Source organism: Apium graveolens, chromosome 1 (assembly GCF_009905375.1).
Source record: "Apium graveolens cultivar Ventura chromosome 1, ASM990537v1, whole genome shotgun sequence".
Classification (NCBI taxonomy): domain Eukaryota; kingdom Viridiplantae; phylum Streptophyta; class Magnoliopsida; order Apiales; family Apiaceae; genus Apium; species Apium graveolens.
The window spans coordinates 184653157-184664258 of NC_133647.1; the positions used below are offsets into that span (position 1 = coordinate 184653157).

General features: G+C 35.4%; 1 protein-coding gene across 1 annotated transcript; it reads right to left on the reverse strand.

Annotated features, from left to right (window-relative positions):
* Nucleotides 1–4299: 4299 nt before the first annotated feature.
* Nucleotides 4300–9725, reverse strand: LOC141673265 (putative protein S-acyltransferase 22). Its single transcript, XM_074479997.1, has 9 exons — nucleotides 9269–9725; nucleotides 9070–9183; nucleotides 7848–8261; nucleotides 7432–7500; nucleotides 7277–7348; nucleotides 6861–6989; nucleotides 6616–6696; nucleotides 6185–6364; nucleotides 4300–5336 (listed from the first exon to the last, which is right to left on the reverse strand). The coding sequence occupies exons 1-9, from the start codon at nucleotides 9308–9310 to the stop codon at nucleotides 4554–4556; spliced, it is 1884 nt and encodes a 627-aa protein (XP_074336098.1). The 5' UTR covers nucleotides 9311–9725; the 3' UTR covers nucleotides 4300–4553.
* Nucleotides 9726–11102: the final 1377 nt, after the last annotated feature.

The following is an 11102-nucleotide window of genomic DNA, read 5'->3' on the forward strand; positions in this document are numbered from 1 at the left end:
ATCCTACAAAGTGTGCTTTCGGAGTAGGATCTGGAAAAATTTTGGGATTGATGGTCTCCAAGAGAGGGATCGAGGCCAACCCTGATAAAATAAAGGCAATCCTGGACATGGAACCACAAAAAAATGTCAAGGATGTTCAGAAGCTCACATGAAGGGTTGCTGCGCCGGGACGATTCATCTCCAAGTCAGGAGACAAGTGCTTATCATTCTTCAAGTCACTAAAAAACATTAAGGACTTTGTATGGAGTGAGGAAAACCAGAAGGCTTTCGAGGAGTTAGAGAAATATATGGCCCAGGCCCCGTTGTTGGCCAAGCCAGCTTTGAATGAAGTTCTATTCTTGTACTTAGCTGTTTCAGAGAGTGCCTTGAGCGCTGTATTGGTTAAGGAGGAATTGAAAATCCAGAATCCCGTATACTATGTCAGCAAAATTCTGTATGGTGCTGAGTTGAATTATTCAACTATTGAGAAATTTGCTCTAGCCTTGGTAATGGCTTCAAGAAAATTACGTCCTTACTTTCAGGCTCATCAAATTGAGGGACTAACAAATCAACCCCTGAGAAATATCATTCATAGTTCTAAGGCTAGTGGGAGGTTGATCAAATGGGCAATAGAGCTGGGAGAGTTCGACATATAAGCCACGGACGGCAATAAAAGCCCAGACATTAGCAGACTTCGTGGTGGAATGTACCATACCCAACCAAGAAGTCGGGGGGCAGGAAGATAACATACCTCAAGACAAGGAAGATAAGGGGGATAAATAGAAGGTTAATAAGGAAAAAAAATATTGGGTTCTCTATTTTGATGGAGCATCAAAAATGAATTCAAGTGGAGCAGGTTTGGTTTTACAAAGCCCTGATGGGTTCTTAATTGAGTATGTCATGAAGTTAGACTTCCCAACCACAAATAATGAGGCAGAATATGAAGCTCTGATAGCTGGTCTTGGCTTAGCAGGGACACTTAGAGTCAAGAACTTGAAAGTCTGTGGAGACTCGAAGTTGGTCATATCCCAGGTGAAGGGAGAGTTTGAGGCAAGGGATGATACGATGGCTAAGTATGTCCGCCTAGTAAGGGCCGTGATGACCCAATTTGATGAATGCCATGTTGAGCACATTCCAAGGGAGGAAAATGCTAAGGCAGATGCATTGTCAAAGTTTGCTTCATCTGAGATGGAAGAAAGTTCTGGAAGTGTATACTATCGCGTTTTGAAAACACGGAGCATTGATGTTAAGCTTGTGGCTCCTATAGGCCTGGGGACATCATGGATTGATCCCATTAAGGCTCACATTCAAACCAGTTGGTTACCAAATGATGCTACTGAAGCACGAAAATTGGTTGTTCGAGCACTAGGATACTCTTTGATAGATGAAATTCTGTATAAAAGATCTTTTGTGGTTCCCTACTTAAGATGTCTCCGGCCCGATGAGGCTCGCTTGGCTCTTGAAGAAGTACATGAAGGCATATGTGGGCAACACTTGGGGGGCAGGGCCTTAGCTCATAAGATAACCCGTTTAGGCTTCTACTGTCCAGAAATGATGGCTGATGCCAAAGAATATGTGAAGAAGTGTGACCGCTGTCAGAAGCATGCACCAGTCGTTAGACAACCCCCCGAGATGCTGACCTCCATCAACTCGCCCATCCCCTTTGCTATGTGGGGAATGAATATATTGGGGCCTTTTTCCATGGCCATGGCACAAAGGAAGTTTCTAATTGTAACCATTGATTATTTCACCAAGTGGATTGAAGCCAAACCCTTGGCCAAGATCACAACTAAGCATGTTGCACAATTCCTGTGGGAAAGTATTATGTGTCGGTATGAAATTCCCCGCATCCTAGTCACTGACAATGGAACACAGTTCAATAACGAGGAAAGTGAAATTGAGCTATGAATCAAGTGAAATTGAGGAAAGTCTCCTATACCAAGTCCAATTCAAAGACTACCAGCATCTATATAAGGGGTCTCACCCCACAAATCAGAACTACGTTTTTTGGCTTGATTCTCTAATTCACAGAAATACGTAAGCATCTCGTAAAGACAGAATTAAGTTACGAAACACGAGAGCAGCCATTAAAGGCCTTGAGCTCCCGAACCTTAGCAATAAATACAGCGAATAGTAACCTTAGTTTTTTATCCATAACACACAGATATCTTATAAATAATTTATATGAACTTTTAATATTGAATTAAATTAATTTATTTTTTTGGAAAAATTATAAAATGACACCTCTAACTCATTTTAGTTGCAAAAACTTATTTTATTAAAATAATTATTTTTATTCTAGTTGTTGTATTGTTTTTTGAAAATTTCATATTTTTCTAATTTTAAGATTATTAAATTTATACATATTCACTTAATAAATTTATTATACCATATACAAATAAATTTTTATTTTTGAACTTTACGTCAATTATGTATAGGATATAATACAATATTAAGATAATGATAGTAAATATTAGAATTTATAAATTATCATAAATAAGTTGATAATATTATTTTCATTAGTATTAATTTGGATTTATTTACTTTACTTGCTTTACTCATGAAATTTATGTTTTTTGTAATTTTTAATTTACTAAAATTTTATATTGTCGACTCTATAATTTTCAGATGGTGAGTATAGTAAATTTTAATTTAGTTTGTCTACTTTTTATATTAAAAACTTTTTTTTAAAAAAAAGATTTTGGGTGAATTTTGGTATAACTTTTTTATTTTTTTTTACAACTTAATGTTTATTATGATTTTTGTATTTCTTTCTTTTAAGGTTGATAAGTATTATGATTTTTTTGCAAATCTAGTACATATGGTTTTTTGGTAGTGTTTGTTTTTTTGGTGTTTGTTTGTTTCTTTTTTCAATAGATAAGTATTAGGAATTTACAATCTTTGATCTTGACGACCATACCATATTACGGTAAACCTGAACTCCCTTACTCCAATTATATATAGAATATAATGATGATTTGTTCTTTTACCCAAACGGTCTGTGAAAATTTAAAAGGGCATCAATAATTATTTAAGTTGAAATGGGCAGATGTTTATTTACCCAAACAGTCCGTAAAAATCTAAAAGGCCATCAATAACTATTTAAGTTGAAATGGGCGGATAATTAGTAATCGCTATAAAAAAACATATATAATATTTACCAACTAATATTTTCGTTCTAACGGTGTAATTTCTGTCACTCGTTCTATCTATCGACGATGTAAATGATTTTGTACAAAATTTGTTCACATGTAACTATGACCGTATCTCCGAATTTTGTTGATATACAACTATGCCAATAGAACGGAAGCAAGTACACATTTTCCGTAATATACTTGTAAATTACGGAATAATATTAGTGATTTCCTAAAGTGAACCGATTGAGATGTCATTCGGTTCTAACGGTGTAATTTCTGTCATTCGTTCTATCTATCGACGGTATAAATGATTTTGTACGAAATTTGTTCACATGTAACTATGACCGTATCTCCGAATTTTGTTGATATACAACTATGCCAATAGAACGGAAGCAAGTACCCATTTTCCATAATATACTTGCAAATTACGGAATAATATTAGTGATTTACTAAAGTGAACCGATTGAGATGTCCATCAACACAACAGAAGAAAACAGAAAACAAGACAAAAGGGGGAGGGACATGTAGTATTTGTTTTTATTAACGTTTGCATATGCTAGTGAGCTGTCTTTCTCCTCCAAAATCCCTACTTTAATTTCAAAGTATTGTTTGTGTTTTCTCACACTGAGAGTTGCACAGTTTTGTCATCTTATTACATCACCTCTCATCATTTCAGATCACAAATAATTCCCTCTGCTACCAATCTTACTTCATTATTTTCAACTTCATTGTCTTATTTTATGGTAAACATACTATGCTTAAATTCAGGTATCCTGTTCAACATGGGCTGGCCCAAATGAAAATCTAGTACAGTTCTTACAGCTAACTTCTGGCTATGAAGCCCAGCCCAACTAAAGTCCCATCCCTTGAATAATTTACTCTCAACAAGGTCATTAAAATATTGATGCAAAACTGGTTGATGTTGCTTTTACCTCTGTAGAACTGTTAAATCCTTATGTTTTCAAGGAAATTTTTTTGAGCAAAAATTGTGTAAAAGTCATGCAAGTTGAACTGAAATGCACCATCTTTCTTCGTGGGCTTTGGTCTTTTAGCTTTTGTTCAGAACACTAGAATAGATACCACAAGTGAAAGTCTGCAAAATATAACAATAAGATGATTTCTAGCATTTCTCGCTTCATGATTAGAACTTAGAAGGTACCTCTACAATGGTGGAACACTCCAATCGACGAAAAGCAAGTTATCATCCATTTAATGCAATTTTACCGTTTATCTGTCTAGCGATGGTAACCATAAACCAAATAATGTTCTCCTAACAAAAAGTCTATGGCCTTGGTCATTTGGCTCTGATAGGCAATGGAATATTGCCATGAAGATGCCTATTGAAATTTTCTGAAGTGAACAAATCAAGACATGTGAAGAAAAAGAAAATTCACTTTTCAAAACAATGAGACTCTAGTTTTGTTAAACTTCCCATGTTCAGAGCTTTCTGCTGCTTCCGTAACCAGATGAACCTGGTCCCTTAACCCTAGCGATCCTCTCATCCTGAACGGAGTCAAAGAGAACGTTGCTCCAGTTTGTGGGCCTTTGAACAATCCTCGAAGGAACCCGGTCACTATCTTCTCCCCCAGATGCATCATATCCATCACTAGCTGAAGCTGATCTCGATAGAGGGAAACCAGGCTGAGCAAGAGCAGCAGATGATGGTCCTGTTAGTCTCCTTGCCTCGTCAAGTCCTGAAGATGAAATTCCAAATGGATGAAGATCTGGTGAGTCTAAACTGCTCTCAGGGGAAGAAGCAACAATTGCAGATGCATTTGGCATTGCTAGGCTTGTTCTGAATGCACTTCGTGCTTCATGCTGAAGAGGAGCCATACTTGTAGATGTCTCAGTAATGCTGCTTTCAGCAGTATCAGTTGAAACTTTGGTCAAGGTTTCTATGGGAAACTCAGCAGGGAGTCGAACTCGCGTACTACCTCGTTTTCTATTGTAGTCCTGTCTACCATACATGTGGCGGTCGTTGCTACCAAAGCTGTTATCCCTATCAAGCCTGTAAGGGCTGTCTCTTCTAGTGACAGGCTGTAGGATTTTAGATTTTCTTCTTGCCTCTGCAGCAGCTCTTGAAACATCTTCTGCATTTAAGCGAGCTAACGCCCATGGGCTTATCTTTACAGGTGCACTGCTCCTTTTCTTCGTCTCTTCTCCGAATGTCTTCTTTCCTAAGGAACTTACAGATCTCGTATCGGAAGGAACTACATCAAACTGGACAAACAAAAACAGGCATCACTATTACTACATACACCATTTCATTGACGTAAATTTGTGATCATGCTGTCAGTTCTTAATCAAGATACTGCTTAGAAATGCGAATAAATATTACTCTAATCTTACACAGTATTAACATGTTTGAGGCAGCTGTTGCTTTTCATAATATTCATAGGTGACAGAAGAATTTAAATGTAAAACCGATGATATCCGATGTGACTAGTAATCTCATAGTAGTTGACCAGTGAGTTAACCAAGCTTAACATATAAGATCCCATCTCAATACTTTGACTATCTGTTAGAAGTGACTGCTCTATTGTTCAACTAGCTTGCTAAATACCTCATATTGTTTGACTTGGCAGGAGGGTCTGAGCCTTTTGTTTTCTAATTAGGAGGGCCTGAGCTTAAATTTGCTAGATACATTTAATTTAACTGGTCTTTCCGTTGACTGCTGGGTTCAAAATTAATTGGTATGGTTTGCTAAAAGCTAGAGCAACAAAGCTTTTGCTAATTCAGAAAATGCAGAACAAGACTAACAGAATATTCAACATATGAATCACTTGGAATTATTGCCACCACGCAAAGTTTGTGCATGAGCTTATAGCGTGGATCGAGGAGATGAACTTCCCTACAGACCTTGTGATAGTGATCGTGGGTGACAAAATCTACAAGTATTTTAGGTCAGAAGAAATGTTCTCAAAATCAAAGGGTTAGCAGCAAGCATAAGACGGCCTTTTAACATCTTCACTATCCAATATTTAAAATAAATTCACAAGATTGCTAGCAGAAAAGCATGTGCAATTGTGCACAGTTCACTCTCGGGTAGATTTCTTATGATCTCATACCTGGTCTTCGACAAATAGCGGTGGTGGTGTACACCAGGCTCTTTGTTGAAAGGATCTAAAGGAGCTTGCACTGCTTAATCCTGTGAGGGAGCTGGCTTGCGACATCTGCGGACTTTGTTGACCTTCAACTCCTTGTTCTTGCTCTCTCAAAGCTATAATGTAATCATACGTGCTAATACCCTGTTAGCCAATAATCATACAGAAACTCGTTAGATATAATTACAGAGCTTTCTTAGCCTGTCACAGTTATTAGTGGATAAGTACAATTTTGAAGCTGCACCAGCCTTTCTAACATAATCAATAACTGTTAGTTATGCAAGACATATCAGCCAAAATTGTATTCAAAAGACTTACAAAGGCCGGGGATCTCGAATAAGTTCAGAGAAATGAAAATTTAACAATTTAAGAACCCAAAATATCAGAACACATACCTTCTTTATGAGAAGAATGTGAAAGAAGAACAGCTGCACAACCGGCAGAGTAGCAACCATTGCCAAAATGGTGCACATTGCCTATAATTTAGAAAACTCGCTTAAAACAGCTACAAATGAAAGTAAATTATTGTAACCTGTCTCACATAATGAGGCCCAAAAAATCTAATAACACTTATATTTCTGGACTATAACCAGACTCGTGTTATGGATAAAAAAGAAAAGAAAATCAAAATGATTCTCACCACCACAATAACATAGGGCACAATAGAGAAACTGCTTCCTAGGTTGGTGGCAATATCTACAGAGAATCTCTTGTGGTCAAGGAAACAGCGAATCAGTACCAGAATTCCAGTTGACCACTGAAGTATAAGCTGCAATCCCAAGTCCAAGTAGCATAAAACTTACTATTAGTCTTTTAGGTTATAGAAGACTATATTGCTCCACAATGTATTCATTTATACTGTAAGTAGTGCATAAGGCCCAGGAACCCGAAATAATACAAGTAACAGGATAACCCGTAATTTTAAACAATGTGCCAGTAACGTTGACACATAAGCAACATGAACTTTGTGATATAGAATTCTAGAATCATTTATCAAATTTATGTAGCTGACTACTGTTAGTGCTACAGGTTAGGCGTTTGTAAAGTAGTCCTTACCAGCAGAAGGGCAGAGACCATAAGTGAGAAAAACTTCCGATAGTTTCTTTTCCCTATACAGTTGTTCAGCCACTAACAAAAGCCAGAATAAACAGTCAAACAGATTTCTTGTCAAACTATGAGAAATTCTTCATTAGAAATGGATTTTAAAATACCCTGCAATGGTGATCAAATCGATCCACACATTTGTCACAAACTCTACAATGTTTGCTGTACTTGAAAACCTGCAAGTAGGCAATAATAAGAAATATACTATGAACATGTGTGTGGTATGAACCAAAGTATAAAAATAAGTAAGAGAGTCCAAATTATTCTTATCTAAATTACTTTTTAGTGTACCACAGTTGAATGTGCAGGAAGATATGTATTCCCTTTTCGGACTTAATTGTAATGCTTTTTAAATTTTGGAAACTGTGTCCTCTTGCTAAATTCCCAATATATATTTTTTCTTATTTAAATGTTTACATTCCAAAGCTTCTACAGATGCCTCTATGGTCACAATCAGAAAACATCATAAAAACAGAGATAACAATGTGGACATCAGGACATATTGCAAAACATAAAAACAGACCTCAACTTCACACAGACTGCAATAGAACATGCCGTCTTCACTAGCTTGCTCTCCAGAAGATTCATCATGTGGATTTGAACAGTTGCACACATAAGCGCAAGGAGTCAACAAAGCCAACAGAACTTTAAAACAAAATGACTGTTGAGATGCAGAAGCAATCTCTTCCATCTCAGTTGTCCGATCTTCTGTTGCTGTATCCATGTCTTTTACTTCTTTGTTCAAGGCTTTCACTCCAACTGTTGCAGCATTGGCATCGTGTATTGAGGAAGTTGATTCACCATGAAGTTTAGATTCCTGGAGCCGATCATGTTTTTTGTGCTCCGGAACGTTGACATATTTTTTTGACTTGAAAACTCCTGGATCAGCAGGATCAGCTGCTGCACACCATATATAGAGTCCAAAAGCACATACGATCTGGAATAGGAGTATGTTACATCTTATCCCATTGAACAAGATTAAATAGAACATTATGGGGGAGGGGTAAGCAACATAACTTTTAAGTGAGATTGCAGAGAATTACGTGGGCTACCAGCTAAAATTGGTTCTTGAACAACAAATTTGCATTATTATATACGAATTCCAAACATTTATAACTGGTCACTTAGGTAATAAAATATAAAGTGCATTACAATATACACTTTGTTTGGTAATAAAATTTATATATTCCATGGGAATTTATTGAAAAATTTCATTCCTTCTTCAATTTATTAGAAAATGCTCATCCGTACCTCCTACTCATAGTATTCACAAACTTATCATACAAAATTTGCATTTCCTTATTCTTTTCACCGTTAGTCCTATTCGCAATTGTTCATTATGTTCCTACCTCATGCCATTCCTTCCAACCTAATGGGACGTCATGAAATTGGGCATACTAACTTATCATTCTCCCGGAAGGATGGAAGGAGAGAAATTTTTTTCTCATATGTGCTACAAATCAATCTTACACTTTATCCCTTCAAAAATGGATAATGCATCACATTCTTGAAATGGTAATGCAAGTGACAACCACAATACCATCAAAAACAATATTAGGTACAGGCCATTTCAACTGAACTAACAAGTACATTAATCATGTTCAACTAATGAACAAAAACAATTTTTTTAAGAGTACAAACACAAAAGAATGGATCCAGATCTTCATCTATTACAAGAAAACATATAGTACAAGTAGCAATACAGTACAAAAGTAAAACAGAGATGAAGAGCACAAAAGGCTTACTAGAGGAGTGTAGATCCCAATCACAATATACTGATACAATTGCTTCCCAACAAAAGGAGCAAAGAACACATAGAAAGCAAATCCCAATGCCAAGAACACAGCAACAGCAACTACCTACACAAACACACATACACACAAAACAAGTTAAAATGTAGCACCAAGAAAATGAAAAATTCAAAAATGTTGAGCTAAAAGATACCTGGAGAGGATGGTAAGGAAGCTGCCATCCATGTTTCCTCATTATACTGTATGTATATATTCTTGCAAGCCCACAAGAATATAAACTCTCTCTCTCTCTCTCTCTCTCTCTCTCTCTCTCTCTCCCTCTCTCTCTCTCCACAAAAATATGTAAAAACTGATAAATTTGATAACTTGGAAGCTTGTTTACTACAATCTTCCTATTCTCCCTGATTTGACTTATTTTCTTTCACTCACCCTCATTTTCAGAGGCAAATGTAATCAATTGCTTCACTGTACAACCAAGATAATAAATGGGCATGCCCCAGATGAAAAAGTATCAAAATATCATCTCATTGGTGACAGACAAGAAGATGTATAAGTATAAGTACTTCAACAGGTCTTTTTAAGTCATAAACTACACTGTTTTAGTTAAGAAAAGAACTGATCTTTTGTCTGAAATGCAGTTGATTATTTTTTATGTTTCTTAAAAATTTTAAATTTTCAAGAATCAAAGATGTATAACTAAGAAAAATGAGTCACTGTTTTATTTTGACTGGTGGTTTACAAGATTTATTTTTTCTTTTCAATCATGTAATTTACTTACAATTCAGCTTTTACTTTTTCCTTGTTTCAAGAATCACCTTTTTTCCATGGACAAATCATGTGTCACAGGTCAGGACACAACCAATTGTTTGCTTTATCTTTATTAATTTCCAACAACCATAATCTCATTAAATTCTTGTTTTTTCTTAAAACCAGACAACTACTGTAGTACAATTCCATTTTGGTTAGTAAAAGTGCAGAACTAGAATGTCTTTAAACTTTACTAAGATCTTGAATTAGATTTTCGTAGTCGTATTTATAAACAGGTCAATTTTACGTCTCGCTGAAATTTTAATAAGTACATATAGTCTTGCTTCTAGTTGAATTTTAGTAGTGCAATTGTGTTGTGAATACCAAAAAGTTAAAAAAAATCATGAAAAAGAAGTCCACCATTTAAATGTACAGATGTAACATTGTTCCTTTTTATCATGACTGTATGGCATGGCACTGAGGTGATGAATTGCTCATAAAAGACTAAAATTTAAATAGAATCTTGTCCATTCATTTAGTTCTTGCCAACATTAACCAACTTGGGGTTGTTGATGGCTGGCTATTTTGGTGTGAATTTTGGAATTTGTGGTTTAGCCATGTGTGTATAGACCATGCTTTTTGTTTTCCTTGTTTTCTTGCCCAAAAATACAAATTGTACAGATAAGATAGTATTGCAATTCCACAATTCTACAACATGTGTGATATTATAAATAAATAGTGGGTTACTACAATTTAAATGTAGGTATGTTCATTTTCCCTCTTCTACAGTAACCTATTGCATATGCTCCCCGCCTCCAACTCAAGGAAATGGGAGCCATAAAATAGCAGAAAAATGTTAGAAAAGTCAACTTAAATACATTTTTCTTCCTTATTTAGTTGCTAGGAACTTGGTTAAATTTTAGTTATAAAGTTTGAAGTACGAAGTAAAGCAAATTGTCAAGAATTCTATTGTTTGTTCAAGGGCACGTGAACATTTATAATTTTATGCTATTTTGATAGGTACAGTGAAAATTTATAATTTTGGGTCATTTTAATTGATGAAATTGTTATAAATACAGTAATTCATTACTATTACAAAAAATATTAATTAAAATGATTTAAATTTACAATTTTTTATATTTATTATATGCTCATGAGCACCTAATAAAAAAATTGATAAAAAAATTAGGATAACATTAGTAAAAGGCAAAAATTATATTGGGACCGGATGAATTGTGTTGTATCTAAAGTCTAAACTATTATTAGTCACTTTCTTTATT

What these genes read in the sequence shown, in the direction of transcription:
- LOC141673265 (XM_074479997.1), bottom strand. Translation starts at nt 9,310, where the DNA reads ATGAGGAAACATGGATGGCAGCTTCCTTACCATCCTCTCCAG. An exon ending in GATTTGATCACCATTGCAGG is followed by an intron (nt 7,349 to 7,431) that starts GTATTTTAAAAT and finishes GGCTTTTGTTAG; the next exon opens with TGGCTGAACAACTGTATAGG. An exon ending in TGGTCTCTGCCCTTCTGCTG is followed by an intron (nt 6,990 to 7,276) that starts GTAAGGACTACT and finishes TTGGGATTGCAG; the next exon opens with CTTATACTTCAGTGGTCAAC.